The following is a 19975-nucleotide window of genomic DNA, read 5'->3' as shown; positions in this document are numbered from 1 at the left end:
AATGGAAAGTTAACCTCCTGGAGCCAGTCCCATCCAACAAGGATTTATTTATTTAAAATAGTCCCTGCCCTTAAGGAGCTTATATTCTACTTCAGGGGTTGGGTGGGGAATATAACACACATGATAGTATGTGTGAAACAATCCCTGTGTGTATGTGAGGGAGGGAGGGAGATGTTGGATGGGGACAGAATGTGGGGGTGAATAAATTCAAACGAAGGAAGTGACAACAGCAAAACTGGATCATTACAGTGACTCTTAATGAACATTTCATAAGTTTACCCCTGTACAATAGCTTAACTCATATCAGCCCCAAGGCACAATTGAACTCTCAGCCATCTGGTTCCTTGGTAATAATGTACATGGGTCTATTTAAATGGTTAGGTATGCCTGTAAACAGTAGTTTATGAGGGAATAAACCTCACAGTCTACTAAAAAGTTAATATTTAATTGCCAGGTTAACATGAGAGTTTATCACTATTGCCTTGGTTTTTATAACCCAGTCCCAAGACGGATACTTCATACTATGTGAATATATTTTTAAAGATTTATTGGTGTGGCTTCAGTATCATAGTAGATAAGAGCACCAGCCCTGGAGTCAGGAAAACTTGGATTCAAATCTGGAATAGATACGTGATACTTACGAGCTGTGTGACTTTGAGCAAGTCATTGCCAGAAGAAGAAAGAAGAAGAAAAGGAAAAAGAAGAAAAAAGAATTAGAATATGATGATGAAGATGAGGAAGAAGAAGATGAAGATGTAGAAGATGATGAAGATGATTTATAATCATAGCTTAGATTTGGAGTTTTGGAAAAAACATTTCAAACTCTATTGTTGCTGCTGACTGATGAGCCCTCATGGTAGCTTTCTCATGTCTTACTTGGCAATGGAGACTCTTTCAAAAAGCCAAAGAGCCTCAGCTCTTCATGGGATCAGCCACTGCTGACATTTTAGTCCATAGGCTGTTCATGGGAAAAGTCCCTTAAGTATCTAAAGCCGTCCTCTCGTCCCCAGGGCATATTTCAGCCTAAGGAAACCCTTCCCCCAGGCTGCCATTTCATCACCCAACTCTCACATCCCTGCTAGAAGCTGTCTTTTGGATGGAACTTGTCTTGAGGATCTGGATTTTAAATACAAAGAGGATGACTCTTCCTGTTTGTCACATGAGCAGCGTCTAGAGAAGAAGCTTTGCTGAGCACAGAGAGCTCACACTTGATGAACAGAATGCAGTGTTAGGGATGGAGTTTGTTTTGTTGTTTGTTGGTTTTCCAACAGTAGAAACATGTAAATGGGAATTGGATTTTAAAAGACTGATCTTTTAGCAAATACTAAAGTTTTAGATCACCATCCTTGAGAAAAGGGATAAATCTTTTATGAGAAGAGGCAATGCTGGCAAGACTAAGCTATCGGACCTTCATCCATTTCTCTTGTGACGCTGTCCTGGGATCTTCAGGGCTTAAAATAGATTTTAAAAATCCATCTTAAAAAAGATCCTTAAAATCAGGGGAGAAGGAAAAAGGACATGGTTCTTTTCTTTTTTTTAAAGTTCTGGACTGTCTTCCTCCTTCCCTCCCCACCCCACACTAGAGAAGGCCATCATGTTGCCACAGCTTGTGTGTGCGCATGTGTATATACATAGTATATGTAAAACTATGCTGTGTATAATTCTATTTATCAGTTCTTTCTCTGGAGACGGATAGCATCTTCCTTCATAGTTCCTTTGTAGTGGATTTGAGTATTTAAATACTTGGAATAACAGTTTTTCATAGTTATCCTTCAAAAAGTATTTCTCCACATTCTCTGTATTCTGTTCATTTTACTCTGCATTATTTCATGCTGGCCTTTCCATGTTTTTCTAAAATCAATCTGCTCATCATTTCTTACAGCACAGTAGTACTCTGGGGGGAGTGGCTCTTAATTCTTTCTATGTCATAGACTCCCAGAGCAGTCTGGTGAAGCTAGAATAATGTTTTTACATGCACAAAATGAAATACTGAGTCTTACACAGGAATCCAATTATATTGAAATAGAGTTATCAAAATATTTTTTTTAAATTCATGGACCTCAAGGAAAGACCTCTCCCTTGGTCTATTTCAGTCTCACTTTACAGGGAATAAGATGTCATTGAATTGAATTGATTGCATTCTTTACTCAGATTTGAGAATTCTTAATTGTTTGGTGAACAGTTATTCAATCTGGAAACAGCCCTGGATTTCTGTCTTCTACTTTCTCAACCTAATTTGAAAGCAAGAAAGGAAATAAGAGAGAGAAATCAACAGCCCTGTAAAATGTCATTGTTACTAACACTTATGTTAACAGTTTGGATTGGAGAAGGCAGAACAAGGACCTGGTGAAATGAGAGGTTTGGAGGGGCTGACTTCGGTTTTCATGCTGCCCTTTCCTCCTAGTTAATTGAAAGTTTGCTATATTGATATTCAATATTCTTCTTTAATGCAGAAATGGTACTTCCTGCCTGATTGCTGGTTTCTCTCCTTAATGGTTCTTTTCAACTCAGATGCCAGTCACACCATTAAATCCCCTGAAGAAAAAACTTGCCTGAAAAAACATTATTTCATCTAGAAATAATTTCCTGGGAAATACACAGAGGAGCTAGAATTAAGAGGGCTCATTAAAAAAGATTTGTCCTCTTTCTCAAGGATAGTGATCTAAGAGTTTAGAATTTGCTTTGAATAGAAGAATTTTCTTTTTTTTTTTAATTCAGCTCCCGTTTACATTTTCTAGTACTGGGTTTGGGGAGAGGGGGGAAACACACATACACACCAAAGCCAAAGGTGCCCCTTAGTCATTTAATGGATTCTGTGCAGCTAAGTTTCTAAAACATTTCTCTAGAGCAGTCCATTGCTCTGATAATGAAGAGTTAAAAGCCCAAACCCTTAAAACAAAGCCACATTTTTTATGCTGTATATCCCTTCACTATTGCCTGATAATGATAATAGGCCCCTTTAGAAGTCATTAAAGGAAGACTGGCTTAATTTATTTAATCACTGAAGATGCTCCAAGAGCCCAGAACTGAGCTTATAAGAGATGGGCTTAAGCGAGTTGGTGATGGACACCAAGTGCAAAGCGATTGGGGCCTTTGGGGCTGACTTTCCTCCTCCTTGTTGCTGATGTTTATTTTTTGTTCTCAAAGAGAACCATGACATCATGGAGTTGCGATGACATGCAAGTGAATTGGATTTAAGGGAGGGAGGGCTGCAGCCAACTGGGTCCAATGGTAAGATAAAGATCAAGACAAAGGTGGCCCTGGACGCGGTGGGGAAACCTGGGCTTTTTAAGCTAAGGTCTTTCCTGCATCTCAGTTTAACCAACACAATGCCCATTCAGTGATTAAGGCTAGGTAAGAAATAAGCCAAAGAAAGACTCTGTTACTTAGTTTAAAAAAATCAGTCTGGGAGGGAAGACTTTCAGGGAAGTGGTGGGTGGGCTTTGAAGTACGGGCAGCTATTGCACATTGTGTCTTTCCCAACCGTTTTAAGTCCAGTGCTATGAGAGAGATTCTGGTTGCCAGCTTCTCCTGGGCTGGGGGCAGAGGGAGAGGGGATACCCTTTCTATGAACATTTAGGCTAGTTAACATGCACTTCTCCATTCATTCATTCAGTGTAAGTGCATGGAGCAATTTCTATGTTCAAGGCAGTGTACACAAATACTACATCTCAACGCAGTTCTAAGCTCCTGCCTAGGCTGGTCAATCCAATCACCTTTTTTTTTTTTAAGAGAGCACCTGTTGATTGTCTAGCACCTGGTTTGTTCCCCTGAAAAACAAAGATATGGCCCTCATTCTCAAGGAACTTATAGCCGAGATGAGTAAATATAAGCAAGTAAATAAAATACCAAATAGATGTAATATCTGAGTTTAAATGTGGCCTCAGACAATTCCTAACTGTAATTTCTCTGTTTCTCCTTTTCCTCCCAGGTAAAAAGGGGAAAATAAGAATATCTAGTTCCCAGGATTGTTATTGAAGATAAAACAAGATTGTACTTGGTTTTTTGTTTTGTTTTTCTGAAGGGGTTGAGTTCTGTTTTGGACATGCTGAAGTTGAGATGCATTCTTTTTCTAAGCATATCCAATTCATAATGTCCAAAAAGCAGTTGATGAAGATAAAGATATTTTCATATGGATTTCGGTTTCATAGAGATTCTCCATTGCTGATGTAAAACATGAGAAAGTCACCATTAGCTCTCAGGAGGCGGCAATAATAGACCTTGAAATGTTTTCCCCCCCAAACTCCAAATCTAACCATTGAATCTTTGAGAATTAATGAGTTAAATAAATGAGAAAATATAAAGGGATTTAGAGAAGGACAGAGCTTTGGGTATGACTTGAGTGACTATTCAGTAAAAGAAAGTGAGGTTCTCTGACTACTCAGTCACACAGCCAGTGTCTTTCTACTAATAAAAGAGTTTCTTTCAAAAATGGGTGGAGGGAGGAAATTTAATCATCTGATTTTTGGCTTTGATGGTCAATTCCCTAATTAAAAAGATCCTTGCAAAATGAAAGTTGTTTTATTGTTTTTAATTTTAACTCATTAATTTTAATCAAGGGATTATGCATGATGTTGTTTTTAACATTTTATTTACATATTTTATTTTGTTATTGTTTATATTTTTTAAAAAATAATATATAATATAATGGAGGCAATGACCTTGTAAAAGTAACAAATGTCTGTCCTGGTTTGATACTTCACCGATCAGTATCTGTGAATGACAAAGTTCTTAGGTAGAGCTAGGTGTTACATTGTTCATGTTTAGTAATAATAGCAAACTGTCAGGTACACCTTGGTGATAGCAGATAGACTTGAGCATGAACAAAGTACCGTAAAAGCATCCACTTTCAACCTCACCAAATCCGTAATGAGTGCACGCCTGGTTTGCGTTTCTCCTCTCCTGTTCCTATCGCCTAAATACAGTAAATATAAACAAGTAAATAAAATACCAAATAGACATAATAGAAGAACCTCGTGAACGTTGGCCAGAGTGTTAAAGAAATCAGATTTGGTAGACACATGGAGAGAATTTAATGGAAGAATTTGTGTAACATATATGTTTTAAATATCCCTGGAACATTAACATTCTCAAAAACTAGTGTTTATTCTAAGTTGTAATCAATCAGTAAATCAGTTGCCAAACATTTATTAAACATTTCTCTGTGTGCCAGAAAAATTATAATTAAATTCAGACGGAAAATTTCAATATCACATTTATAGATCCCCCAAAGGCTAAATGAGAAGTAAACAGTACAAATAGGATCAGGTACATGCAAACCAATATGGATTTTTACAATTGACTTAGTGAATAATGCCTAAATTAAGGAATCTATCATAAATATAAGAATGATCAAAAAAAGGAGGAGCAAAGAAAATGGTCAATCCCACAAAAAGACCATCAGTTTTGCTAATGGACACTTTTAAAGCTAAATTAAATGTAGAGAGACAGGGAGAGATCAGTGCAAATAAAAGACACGTAATGTATGGTGGTCAGAGGACCTGCCACAGCCCTGGGTGATCTTCAGTAAGTCACCTGAACTTAGGTCTCATTTTCCTCACCTGGAAAAGAAGAGGAATGGACACGATGACCCCCTGTGGTCTTTCCTAGCTCTCAGTGTATCATTTTTGTTGTTGTTCTTAAGTCTTTTTAACGGTGTCCAGTTCTGCATGACCCCGTTTGGGATTTTCTCCACCAGGATTCTTATTTTCCAGGTGTAAGTGCCTTGCCCAGGGTCACACAGCTAGGAGGTGTCTGCGGCTGGATTCGAACACTGTGCCAGCTAGATGCCCTCGGTCTGTAGTTCTGTGATGCTTTGATTATAATAGCAAACAAATGCCAGACTAAACCTGCTACGTCTGTCTGTTACAGAAAGAAAGGAAAGGTCTGATGAAGTTGCTTTCTGGTGCGTCCACCAAACGGAAACCTCGGGCTTCCCCTCCAGCCTCCCCGACTCTGGAAGTGGAACAGGGCCCGGCGGAGCTGGCCCTGCAGGGGGCCGTGGGGCCCGAGCTCCCCTCGGGAGCCAGCCACGACCGGGCTGGGCCCTGTCCCATGGACAGGGACAGTGCAAAGTCGGCCATCCTAGAGATAATTCGCAGGAAGACCAGCTCACTGGACGCCGGGGTTCCCATCGCTCCACCCCCACGGCAGCCCTGTTCTTCCTTGGGCCCTGTCCTGAATGAATCCAGGCCTATTGTTTGTGAAAGGTGAGTTATAGGGGCTACTCCAAAAGAAAGAGAATAAGCATTTATTAAGCATCTACTGTTTACCAGACACTGTACTAACAAAAAAATGTTTTCTCATTTGATCCTCACAGCAACTCTGGGTTTCCCCATTTACATTTGGGGAAACTGAGGCAGTCGTGATTAAGTGAAGATCCCAGATAGCAAATATTTGAAGCTAGATTTGAATTCAGATCTTCCCAATTACAAACTTAGTGTTCTAGTCACTGTACCACTTAGTTGCCTCTAGCAGCTGATAAAAGAAATGGTTTGGTTTTTTTTAGTTTTGTCTTTTTTTTTTTTTTTTTTCAATTAGCAAGCTTTTATTTTCTCCTCCCTCCTCCCTTTCCCCTCACTAAAAAAACAGCCTTTGAAAAACAAGCTTTTAAAACAAACACATTGAGAGAAGTGCTTCAAGGTGCCTTATCAATCTGAGATGATTAGGATTGTTGCTCGAGGCTTTTGGCTGGGGTCTGAGGAGCCACAGTGGGTTTGCATCAGTACCTACTCTTTAGGAAACAGCTGAAGCCTTTTGCCAATCTAGAACATTCCGTTTTGATTATTCCTCTGCCAGAAGCATGTGGCTGACTTGCCATGGTTTCCCAGAGAATTTTATCTCCTGACCCAGTGTTCGGTTCAGTTACACTCAGAAGAAAATGAGGGTTGTTGGAACCGCTCTCAGCTTGATTAATAGCTACAAGAAGGAACAGTTGTCTCTTGACATAGCCACTAGTTGCACCCGAGTACATTGGGAGATGAATTATTTTTAGTAAGACAAATATCATCTACTAGGGACATATAAACTCTAAAATGAAATATTGTTGTTGCCTAGAGGGGGGGAAAGCCAGCCTTCTCTGATACCCTGAAAATAGGCGCAACATTTACTGGAACATAAATACACTCACCATATGTTAAACTGTCATTTGTTGAGCTGCCTCGTGAAATTTTCTTTTCCTCAATACCTGATTTTTTGCATAAGGCATGCATTCCTCATATGTATAGAATTTACCTGTGGAGGGTTCAGTGTTCGCCTTTTATTGGTTCAAAATTATGTTCAGGCCTCTGGAATTACAAGAGAGATGTTTGTAAAAATAACTGGTATTTGTAGCATAAGTAATAATAATAACATTTACATAGCACTTTAAGATTTGCAAAGTACAAATTTATTGTTGATTGACTCTTTGTGACCCCATTTGGGATTTTCTTGGCAAATATACTAGAATAGTCTGTTATTTCCTTCTCCAGTTCATTTTACAGATGAGGAAACTGAGGCAGAGATTTAAGTGATTTGCCCAGGATTGCACAGCTAATAAGTGTTTGAGGCTAGCTTTGAACTTGGGTCTTTCTGGCTTCAAGCCATAATTTATAATATAATATAAATATCATATATTTATAATGTAATATAATAATTTATACTATATAAAAATAATATAATTAATATGTAATATAATTACAAATATTCTTCTTTTATCCTTATAACATCCTGGGAAGCAAGTGCTTTTATTATCCCCATTTTACAGCTAAATAAATTGAGGCAAACAGAGCTTAAGTGACTTGTTCAGGTCATATTACTAATAAGGATCTGAGGCAACATTTGAATTCATGATTTTCCTGACTCCAGACCCAGCGCACATTTACCTAGTTGCCAATGTATGATACATTGAGGTTTACAAAATATTTCACATATATTGTCTCATTTGTAACAACTCTGTGAGATACAGGGATTGTGGAACCATACATCTAAAGCCATTTCTTCTTCTTTTTTGTTTGTGTTTTTTGGGCAAGGCACTTGAGGTTAAGTGACTTGCTGGAGTCACACAGACAGGAAGTGTTAAGTGTCTGAGGCTGGATTTCAACTCAGGTCCTCCTGACTCCAGGGCCGGTGCTCTTTCCACTGCACCACCTAGCTGCCCCCTCCCCTCCATTTCTTCATTTTACAGTTGAGACTATCAATCAATCAACAAATCAACAAACACCATCCAATATCTACTGTATGTCAGGCACTGTGATAGGTTCTGGGGACTCCACAAAGACAGAAACGAATGACTGCTCTATAAGGGCATATATGAGTATGGTAAGTATAATATGTACTATTATATGAAAAGTATTGAGAGAAATGATTACTTCTCTCCTGTATTAATAGCTCATTATTCAATTAGGACCAAGGGTTTTTTTCCCCCTTTTCTTTTTCCTCATCCAAAAATCAACTACTGTGGGAAATGTTAGACAAAGACTTAGATCTCATCAAAGACATTAAAAGAAATTCTAAATTTTGGTGAATGGGTAGATTCCTGTTTATTGTGTTTACTCAGACAGGTCTGAGAAAGTGTGGATTCTCCTTTTTGTCAGACTGATGATATGGAAATTGAAAAGTCTCTTTGACCAAGATTTGGGTGTTCATTATCACGTACCCCAAGACCCATTTCCTATTGTAATATTCATTCTCTCTCATTAATCGTTAACCACTCAGAGTTGATTGCCACCCTCAAGAACATACATTCATCCAAGGGCATATAAACTATAAGTCTATTGTTATGAAAGGTCTTTGGCAATTAAGAGTGCCGATGATCTCTTTTATTAATAACATGCTAACATTAATGTTAATTAATATTAATTATAATTAATTAATAACATGTTAATAATAACTAATACTGTTATTAGTAAAATGAGTAATTACCCAGAAACTGTCTTTCAAACTTTTTAAATGTCATGGTATACATATATAAATATAACAAATTATATGTAAAAACATATAAATATATAAATAAATGTAATATATAAATATATATATATATAATTAATTATAGGTTATAGCTAGCATGTTCAGATAAGAAACTGAGGCACACAATTAAATAATATAACCCTTGCTCAAAGACTTAGTAGTAGTAAGGATCTGAGTTGTAGTAAGGATTCAGTTGAAATCCAGCCTCAGACACTTAATACTTACTAGTCATATCTCTGACTGTAGACCCAGTACTCCATCTACTGCCCTATCTAGTTGCCTTCTCTAGACAAAATGTAACCAAAATAAACATAATTTTACTCTGTGTTTGTAGCTGTGCTATACAAAGTATGGTTTTTGTTTAAAGGTTCCCAACTTAATAATGACTTTCCCATCCCCTTGGCGGATCATGTAGGTGTATTTGGGCTGAAGCTAAACAACTGACTGTAGCTGTTTATGTGCTTCCTGCTCCAGAGCATAAATGACTTGTTAAGTAGGGGCAATGATTTACTAAATATCTCCCCGGTGTTCAGAATGAGTGATGTGTTTGGGGGGGTTCGGTGGAACCCTCATGATAATGATGGTCAGAAAAAAGCATCATCTTCCAAATGGTTCTTCCCCAGTCTATTCCCCTCATCTGTTACGTGTTTAATAAAACTCGGGCCCCTCTACCTTGACTTTTTCCTTTGCTGCTCCTCTCATCTCTCCTGCCTTTGGAGGACAAACACTCCCATCCCTGATGGGGCTGCTTCTTGTTGATGTTCCCATGTGGCTGGGGGCACTTGGTCTTGGTTCCATTAGCTTGGTCCGTAATGCATCGTTCACAACCGGAGGGAGGGCATTGGCTGATTTTGGGGATGTTTTAGGCGGTATGTCACCATACAGAAATCTTGTTCTTGGAGCGGCTCAAGCACAAATTCCTTTCCCCTTCCCCTTCTCGGTTTCCTTTTTTTGTGGCCAGATGTCCTAGATCTCTGTACTGCCTACATTTCATCCTGTTTCCTCTCTCATCAAGTCCCTGCTGTTTCAATGTGCTGAGATGTAGAAATCTGTTAATCAGACAGGCAGTGGGTTTGGGGGGAGATTGGGAGTCCCATCAGATGAGACACATAGATCATTTAATTATCAGGCAGATGGTCATAGGCACAATTTAATCCACGGGCAAAATTTTTATAGGACTTTTCCCCTTTCTCCAAGTAGCAAAGGTGACATTAAAGAAAATTCCTGCCCAAATTCTTCTCTTTAAAAAAAAATGCATCCATTCAGTGGAGAGTCTTTAAATAATATTGCTTCAATAAGTAACTTTTCAAACTTGATCATGCAATGATGATAATGAGCTTTAGCTGAGTGCTCAGTTCTACCTTACTGGACAATAACAGGACTCCTGGGTTAGTAAGGAAAATGTAGAGACAAAGGAACATCATAAACTGGTTGGGGATGGGCCAGGTCTGAAAAATTTAAGTCCCCTATTGTTATATAAAATAACTTTCTGAATAACAATATGAGACTTAAATTTTTTGAGAGAAATTTTGATGTCATTCAAGTCATTTCAGTCATATCTATTGAAAAAGATATTAGTTTGCCATTTCATTCTCCAGTGGATCCATTTTATTACACCATTAGAGATTAAGTGACTTGCTCAGAGTCACACACGAAGAAGTGTTTGAGGCTGAATTGGGAACTCAGATCTTCCTGACTTCAGGCCCAGTGCCACTGACTGCCTTTAATTGTTTCAGAGAAATACAATATAATTATAAATAAAGAAATATACAAATTATATCATATATTACATTAATTTTATATAACCATAATTTTATGAATTAATATCAATATTATATTCTAAATAAACATATAAACAGATAGATTAAATTAAATATATTATAAAATGTGCTTAACACTAAAAGCAAGTGAAGACTAAATTCAAGATTGGCATGATGATTCAGGAGGCATTTATTAAAGTAGCACATATGGTTCAGTGGATTCAGAATGTGGGTTCAAAGCCAGGTCTTGCAAATCAAAGGAGGTTGTACAAGATAATTTCCACAGTCCCTTCCAACTCTAGATATACGGGCCTATGGGTCTAAACCCCATTCTGTGATATTCCAGTACCTCGGAATTGTCAATATGATATTAATTATATTGTTAGCAAAGTATGGAAAGTTAAGGAATAGTTCTGACTGATAGAATTGCAGTCATTAATATGCATATCAATTATTATTGTTTATCCTTCATTCTCCAAGAGGATCTTGACTTCGGGAAGGTGAGGGAAGGCTGTGCTTGCTCCCCCACTGGCCTCTGGATCCACTAGCCAGAGATACATCAGGGTGCCTGAAGATGGCTCCAGATTTACTTGAACAAAGTATGGAGTGCTAAATGAGTAGTTCTAATAGGTAGAATTACAGGAACAGAATTTATTGTATAATTCCTACAATAAAAGACAATACATATAATCATAGTGTATATGGAATTTTAGGGGCCTCAAAGAGCCTTGCATACATTATTTTAAAACAAGTGTGTACAGTAAGTGTGGTCATTATTCCATTTTATGGATGAGGAAAACTAAGGCTCAAGGTTGTGCTTATTGTAGCGTGTGAAGTAAGATTCAAATCTAGGACTTTCTGTCTGTCTCTATCTCTCTGTTTCTCTCTCCTTCCCTCCCTCTTCTTTCTCTCTTTCTTTCTCTCTCCCCCTTTTCTCTCTCTCTTTCCCTCCCTCCCCTCACATTTATAGATATATTGTGTATTCCTGCCCAAATTCTTCTCTTAAAAAAAAATGCATCCATTCAGTGGAGAGTCTTTAAATAATATTGCTTCAATAAGTACTTGCATAATGTTCTATATGTTAACATATATACATTATTTTCTCTCACACCTAGTACTTTGAGGTTTACAAAGAACTTTTCTCATAGCAAACCCGATGAGATTAAAATTAGGATTATTTTATTTACCCAATGGTGAAACGGCCTCAGAGAGGAGAGTGACTTACCAAAAAATCACACAGCTATTAAGTGGAATTCCAGCCCAACTCTCTCTTCTATTCTAGGCTTTCCCCACCTCGCCGCCACACAGGATGAATAGGGAGCTAGACAAAAGGATGACGAGAAAAGATCTAATGTTTCCCCTTAGATGCATGAACTCATCCCATGAGACTAAGGCAGAATAGAAATGACTAACGGAAGTGGCTCAGTCAATGAATAGAGGCAGGCCCAAGATGTAAAGAGTGAAGTGATCTCGTAATAAGGAATGATGAATCCTGAAGTGTTGGAGGATATATTTGTGTCAGCTGAGAATTCTGAGTCAGTCACAAAAGGATTCCTTTGTGTTTGCCAAGGGATCTGAGGGAAAGAGGCCTGAAACTGCTCTGTATCCCAAAGGCAGAAAAATGGAACATTTTGACAAAGGCATAGAAGTACTTTGGACGTTTGGACTTTTAAGAGAGTGATTGAGAAGAAATAATTTAGAGTTGAACTGAGGAGCAGCTGAAACAAAAGAGTGAGGAAGAAGGGCAAGAGGAAGAAAAGTGAGCTTTTGCAGATTTCCTCTCTGAAAAATAATAAACTCTCCATGATGAATATGGAAATATGTTTAGAAGAATTGTATATGTTTAACCTATATCTGATTGACTGCTGTCTTGGGGAGGATAGGAGGAAGAAAGGAAGAAAAATCTGGAACACAAGGTTTTGCAAAGGTGAATGTAGAAAACCATCTTTGCATGAATTTGGAAAAATAAAATACTATTAAAAATAATAAGCAGTCTAAAGGATCACCATACCTATATAGCTTTCAGAGAGACTTAACAAATATCAGACTCACATCCTTCTGAGCCCACCTTTTAAATTTGGAAAGAACCTGTGTCTTTGATGAGGGATTAAGCTAGAACTCTTGGGAATGTACAAATTGGTTAGAGATAGATTTACAGAGAGGCAGTCATGCTTAACCAGTGCGAATAATTTCTTAGAGGCAGTGACAATGAAATGACTGGGTGCAGCAATGGACATGATTTACTTGGACTTCAAGCCGGCTATAAAGTGAGTTAGTACGGTATTGCCAGGGAAATACTTAATTGGATATCAGATTGCCTTGGTAACCGGCTGAAACAGCGATAAGACATGACAGGCTCTGGGACTTCCCAGGAGCTGGGTGGGGGGCTTCTTTAGTGTGCCCTGAATGAAGAAGAAAAAGAAAAGTATGTAGACCTGCAGAGAAGATGAATATTAACGAGCCTGTGGATACCAAAATGGTCTAAGTAGTGATGTGAGGGGGAGGGGATGTCCTTAGAGGAAGGAATAAGAGATTATATGCCAGAGGGAAAAATCTCTATAAACATTTAAGCTCAAAACTAGAAAGGTTTAGCCCAAGCCATGGAAATACCAGTATAGGATTTTCAGAAGACATTTATTTCTTCATTTCAAAGCCATGATGGGAGTGTGCTCTGTTGGTGGCTTGAGAACATTTGGGCAAACCCTTTGAAGAAGATATTAATGCTGCAATTGGCCGTGTAGGTGGGCGAGTCTGGAAAACTGATAGCCACTTTTGTGTGTGTGTGTGTGTGTGTGAGAGGGGAAGTCTTCTCTTTTAGCCTCTATTGATCACCAAATCATGTGTCAGTTTCTGATTTTCTACTCTATGAAACTGCATAAAATGACATCTTAAAAAGAGGTCGGATTTCTTGAAACTTGCAGGGATTATTAGAATGAATTAAGACGGGGACAGGAAGGGCCTATGCAGCTGTGCCCACACAGCTGGTTGTCGGTCTGCAAACAATCGGCCTGCCAAAAAAAACAAAAACAGACCCCTTTATTTCCCCAGTCAGTACCTTCCAGTTGTGTCCATTTATTTGTTCCTGAATCACTCTGTGTTAGAATTCTCAGCCTTCCCAAGACCAGAGTCCAAGATCCGAGCTGTCTATTAGCCATGCTCACAGGACAATTTCTAAGACAAGAGTGTTGTGGCTACACCTGGTGGTCATGATAAATGATGAAGGCTGTGTCAAAGTTTCCATTAGGCTCACAGTTTCCCATTCCCACCCCAAGAGACTTATAACTTAAAAATGAAAATTTGCTCCCAATGGGGACTTGGCAGGAAGGCTATGTCCTTAGTCCAGCTGCAATTCTACTCCTAAAACAAAATTTGACAAAATGGCTTTGGTACATATTACTAAATGAAAATATCAATCTAATAAACTACTTTTTTTTTTAAGAGGACAATTTATTTTTTCTGTTCAAGCTATAGAGCAAGCAGCTTAGGAGGAAGAGATTGAGGATAAATTATTTGAATAAACAATGAAAGCTTAATATGATCTGAGTCACACCTCTTTTTCTTTTTAGTGGGGCAAGACTTTGCCTTATTGTTTATTCAACTCAAATGACAATTAGGCCACCTTCCTTCCAAGAGTTTTTAGATGTGAGAATCCTGGAGTTGGAGAAGGCTTTGAGATAATAATTTCTCTGCTTTCCAAAAGAACCAGTATCTCAAATATGAAACTGTCCTGCTGTTGAAGACCTCCAGAAAAGATTCTACAGCCTAAGTGTTCTGGTCTAGTACGTAACTATTCTTTTTGGTCCAGACCTGTGATTTCATCAGTGTAGCAGGAATTCCTGGCATGGAAATGTCTTCCATAAGTTCACATCAGCAATTCATCTATAATTTAGAGAGTTATCTGAGGTATTGAGATGGAGTGACTTATTAACCATGATTCCACAGCCAGTATGGGTCTGAGGTATTCCTTATGTTGGGACAGAAGAGCTTATTTCTTCTTCCCCTGTCCTATTGTTGTAGCAAACAGTTGTCCTTTACGTAATTTTTTTATTTTATCAGACAAGTGGAGTCTAGTGAATGGTAGAGACAGCACTAGATTAGTTAGTGTATCAATCAGAGTTTGAGTCTGCTGTGGCAGCTATTAATTATGTGATCTTAGCAAATCATTTAATATTTCTGTGCTTTAAATTTGTTATCTGTAAAATGGGATATAATATACTTCTCTTTCCTAGGGCAAATGATTCCAATTCAAGCCTTTCTTCAAAATACCATTTTTCAGTCCTTTAATCATTCTGTAGTTCTGCTAAATAGTCCCCAGGTTCCTTCCATCTCCCTCCATTTGAACAGGCAAATTCAGATCATTAGTCCTGGTATTTAAGTCTGAAAACATTAGTGTCTAGAGACCTTAAGATCATTCAGTCTAACCCCCATGATTTTATAAAGCAAGAAAAAGAAACCGAAGAGAAGTCTTGCTTTGCATGGAGTAGCTAGTCACAAGAAGTTTACCTGGTCTTGAATCAAGGTCCTCTGATTAAAGACTTGGTTCTCTTAACACTCCCTCCTGCTGCCAGTGTTTATAAATACTGAGGATCTAGAAAAGAAAATGCTTATAAATTGTGGTAGTATTCAGTTAGGTGCTTTTCAGATTTTTTTTCCTTAATTTTTAAGAATTTATAGAGAAAAGTTCTGCTTAAAAAGTGAGTACAGTAAAGTATAAGATTTCTACCATCCTTTTCTTAGGTTAGGAATCAAACTAAAATAATTTCTGTGGGCTTTTCCAGCTCTTTAAAAAAATTTGTATTATTTACTTGTAATTAGAAACAAGTTCTTAAAACTTAAAATAGTTAAAGGAAATCAAAAGATATTTTATACTGACATACAATGGAATAGGTCAGAGTTTTTTTCTTTTAAGCAGAATTTCAGAAGAAGCCTTCTTATCCTTTTATACACACACACACACACACACACACACACACACACACACACACAAACTTCTGCCTTCATCCAGTTCCCAAGTTACTTGGTAGAATTTACAGCTTTAGTGAAAATAAAAGGAGGCAGCTATTAGAGACTGTCTCCCTTTTTATGACCAGCTTGTTCTCTGTTGCTTTTTGTCCTCCCCATGTTTGTCCAGAGCCACATAAATAATTAATTCAGTAAGCAGAGTGTCACTGGGTTTGGTGAATATTGATAATATTGGACAAATGTGTGCTTCAAAAGCAAAATAATCCAAAATTTAACATCTGTTATTTAGCTAATGGGTAGCTCTTGTCAATTTAGAGGGTTTAGCTGAAATGTAGGTATCATGTAAATGTGCCATTTTGTTGAGCCTTTGAGTAGTATTCTCATAATGAATACAGATCATAGGATTATGACCTGGAAGGAACAGTAGAGTTCAGCTCCCTCACTTTACAAATAAAGATATTGAGACCCAGAAAGGGAAATAAGATGACTTAGCTAGTATTACATGGGTCTTATCATCAGAATTCCAATCCAAATTTGATTCGATGCTCCTGATGTAGTCATTTCTCCATCAGAACTATGATTTTATATGATACAGATTTATAGAGCTCACATCCTCTGGAAAAAAACAACAACAAATTTCTTAGTCAACCAAGTTAATTAAGTGCCTGCTATGAGTTAGGCATTGTACTACTGGGGAAACAAGTACAAAGAATGCTTTTAAGATTTTTTTCTTAATTTTTAAAGAATTTATAGAGAAAAATTCTACTTAAGTGAATCTAATAAAAATATGTATCCAAATGTAAGATTTTTACCATTCTTTTTAGGTTAGGAGTTAAACTAGATAATCACTGTGGGCTTTTTCATCTCTGTAAAAAAACTTTTTATGATATTATTTAAAACTGAAAATAGTGAAGGAAATCAAAAGGTATTTTACTGGCATATGTGGAATAGGTCAGAGTTTTTTGTTCCAAGCAAAATTCCTACTTTCAGTCGGCTTCTATTTTACAAGGGCATCATGTACTAAGACAAGACTGGAAAGTTGGAATTAACTCTACTTCTCTTTACTTGGTCTATAACATTCTATAATACGAGTGAGTAGTAAACATGAGGATATAAAGTCATTTTCTATCTTGGAGAAAATAAAAGAAAGAAAAAACTCCATTCCCTCCCTGCCATCTTCCTTTTACAAAAGATTATCTATCCTTAACAATAATATGGGACAAGTATAGTTGATGCAGATTTTCTGTTCTGTGGTAATGAATGGATGCCCATCAGTTGGAGAATGGCTGAATGACTTAATAGTATATGAAGGTTATGGAATATTATTGCTCTGTAAGAAATGACCAGCAGGAGGAATACAGAGAGGCCTGGAGAGACTTACATCAACTGATACTGAGTGAAGTGAGCAGAACCAGGAGATCACTGTACAAGGCAACAAAATTATATGATGGTCAGCTCTGATAGACATGGTTCTCTTCAACAATGGCCCAGAGGTGATTGGCTAGTACTAATGATCTTGTGATGAAGAGAGCCATCTGCACCTAGAGAGAGGACCATGAGAACTCAGTGTGAATCACAACATAGCATTCTCACTCTTTTTGTTCTTGTTCGCTTGCATTTTGTTTTCTTATTTTCTTTTGATCTGATTTTTCTTATGCAGCAAGATAATTGTATAAATATATTTATAGATATTGGGTTTAACATATATTTTAACATATATAACACATACTGTATTGCTTGCCATTTAGGGGAAAGGGTGGGGTGATGGAGGGAAAAATTTGTAATACAAGGTTTTACAGGCGTCAGTGTTGAAAAATATCCAAGCATATGTGTCCCCCCCCCCCCCTCCGGCAATTGGGGTTAAGTGACTTGCCCAGGATCACACATCCAGGAAGTATTAACAGGGGAATTATTTTTGAGGAAGCACGATGTAACCCTGGCTTCCTTGAAGGGCTTTGAGCACATCCAGTTTGTCTGACATGGGTACCCGCTCTGTCCATCACCGTGGATGGGGATAGCCTCCTTTAATTAACTGCTTGTTTCTTTAAACCTGGCAAGACTGACTAAGTTCATTGTGGGCTGCCCGTCGGGGGCTCACGTGGTGGTGAACACCGCAGGCCGGCTTGTTCAGGGAGGCAGGACAGCTTCATTCTCCCTTCTCATTCTTGTTTTTGGAGCTCATGGACCCCATGGAGGGCCCAGATCTCCAGCTTCCCCGCTCTGAAGGAAGCGTGACCAAAAACGTCTCCCTCTCTCTTGCAGGCACCGAGTGGTGGTCTCTTACCCCCCTCAGAGCGAAGCAGAGCTGGAGCTCAAGGAAGGAGACATTGTCTTTGTCCACAAGAAGCGGGAGGACGGCTGGTTCAAGGGAACGCTGCAGCGCAATGGCAAGACGGGCCTGTTCCCCGGCAGCTTTGTGGAAAACATCTGAGAAGACGTAACCGTACTTGGAGAGCCTCAAATCCCACGACCCCAATGAAAGAGCACAAATAATCCTAGTGGAGGAAACGAGCCCAGTCACTCGTTTTCAGATGATCCAAGATAGAAAGCAGACTGACGGATCTGCAGCATCCCACAGCAAGCACAATTGCAGCATCAGCCAGAGATGATGGCAGCTTCATCCGGGGCCTTCTCCCTTTGGATTCTGATGTGTGATATGTGCCTTGTTCTGTCTGATTTCTTCCACAAAACAAACCTTTTTTTTTTCAATCTGTAACGAAAATGGACAATTGTTTACAGGGCTGTAACTAATTTATTTGATTTTTTTTTAAACTTGAATTCTTCTTGTTATAGATAAATTCTTGGGCTTATGATTTTAACAGATTATTAATTTATGAAATGATAGCTAAGGAGAAGCTGGATTCTCTCCTGATGAGCAAATGGTTCTTTTGGACAGAGAGTGCATTTCCCTTCTTGGGTTGCTCCCTCCTTTTAAACTGTGTGTGGCAGATTGTAATTTGTCTTTTTGAAAAGGGGTCAGTGTTGTCAGGTTGTGATGATGGTGTGTTATTGAATTGATTAAGTCTCAACAGGTAGAATACTGTATTGTGTGCCCTAAGACAGAAGTAGTGGTTCTCTCCTTTGCCTCTCCCTTTTGTCAAATGACAATCACATCCCAAACAATGTAATATTCCTGGAGGATCCACACCCACAAGGATGTAGAGAAGTTGTTTTTTGTCCTTCGTTCTCAAAGTGGGAAGTGATTCACCATGACATGCAAGTGAATTGGATTGGAGTGAGGGAGGGCTGGTCCTGGTCCTCTGCCTCACTTTCCCCTCCAGAACCATCTGGGCCCAGTGGCCAGAGATAGGTCAGAATGACTGGAGATGGCCCTGGATGCATGGGAGACCCCGGCCTTTGTAAGCTAAGGTTTTCAACAGATCTCTGATTGACTGAGGTCACACAAGAGAGAGGGAACCCAAGAGAGAAACAGATTCCTGCTCAATCAATCTCATTTGCTCTGGAAATTTTGCCATGCAAATGTTCAGTCTAATTCTGTGGGTAGGGTATGTTCACAGAATAATAGTCATAATCAGGGATTAAATGTGAAGGAGGCTTAAGCACAATACTCGAACAAAAACAAAAAAAAACAAAAAAAAAAAACCATTATCGAAGCACATTTGTAGAATCATAGGATGTTGCCAGCAGACAGGGACCTTAGAATTCATCTCATGAAAATTCCCCCCCTCCCACTTAACAGATAAGGAAACTGAGGGAGAAAAGTGACTTTTTTTAAGGTCCCAAAGTCAGTCAGTGGGAGCAGAACCATGGTGTCCCGGCTCCCAGTCCAATGGGATAATGAATGAACGAACAAATGAATTGAAAGACATTTATGAAGTGCTTTCTATGGGCCAGACCCCATGTTAAGCCCTGGGAACACAAAACCAAAATGCGCCTGTTTGGTTTTATAAGAATAGCAGCAACTCAGTCCCTTGGGTTGGAAATTAAGCAAAATTAAAACCATACTCGCTGTCTGAGAATGGCTATGAAATGTAATTTGCCCTTTTCCCCATAAGTGATCTTGATGATCAGAAGACGTTAAAAATATGGTTGAGCAGGAGTGGTGATGGTTCACTTGTGTTAAAATAAAATTTTAAAAAAAATGAAAAAGGCTGTTAGACACTGTGAAAAGTTGACTAAGTTTAACCATGGAAACTTTAATCCATTGGGATTCCCTCCCTCCCCTCACTGTCTTGCATGTATTACTGAATTCCCACAGTAATATAAATGGTGCATGGTGTGTATGTTTCATTGTCATTTCTCACTGTGGCTAGTTTACACTCCGAATGGCCCTGGATAGGGGCTTT

At 38.5% G+C, this 19975-nt stretch overlaps 1 protein-coding gene across 2 annotated transcripts in view; it reads left to right on the top strand.

Moving 5' to 3' along the window:
• The window catches only part of SH3RF1 (SH3 domain containing ring finger 1), a 197612-nt gene extending 178340 nt beyond the window's left edge, over positions 1-19272 (top strand). For both annotated transcript variants that reach the window (XM_074274093.1, XM_074274092.1), the window contains exons 11-12: positions 5872-6209; positions 17931-19272. In XM_074274093.1, the coding sequence (XP_074130194.1) occupies positions 5872-6209; positions 17931-18099 (507 nt within the window). In that variant the 3' untranslated portion in view covers positions 18100-19272. The remainder of the gene's footprint in view (positions 1-5871; positions 6210-17930) is intronic.
• The last annotated feature ends 703 nt before the right edge of the window (positions 19273-19975 follow it).

This window comes from Sminthopsis crassicaudata, chromosome 6, assembly GCF_048593235.1.
Source record: "Sminthopsis crassicaudata isolate SCR6 chromosome 6, ASM4859323v1, whole genome shotgun sequence".
NCBI lineage: Eukaryota > Metazoa > Chordata > Mammalia > Dasyuromorphia > Dasyuridae > Sminthopsis > Sminthopsis crassicaudata.
The sequence above is the reverse complement of the archived record's forward strand: the minus strand, read 5'-3'. Positions and strand labels throughout refer to the sequence as shown.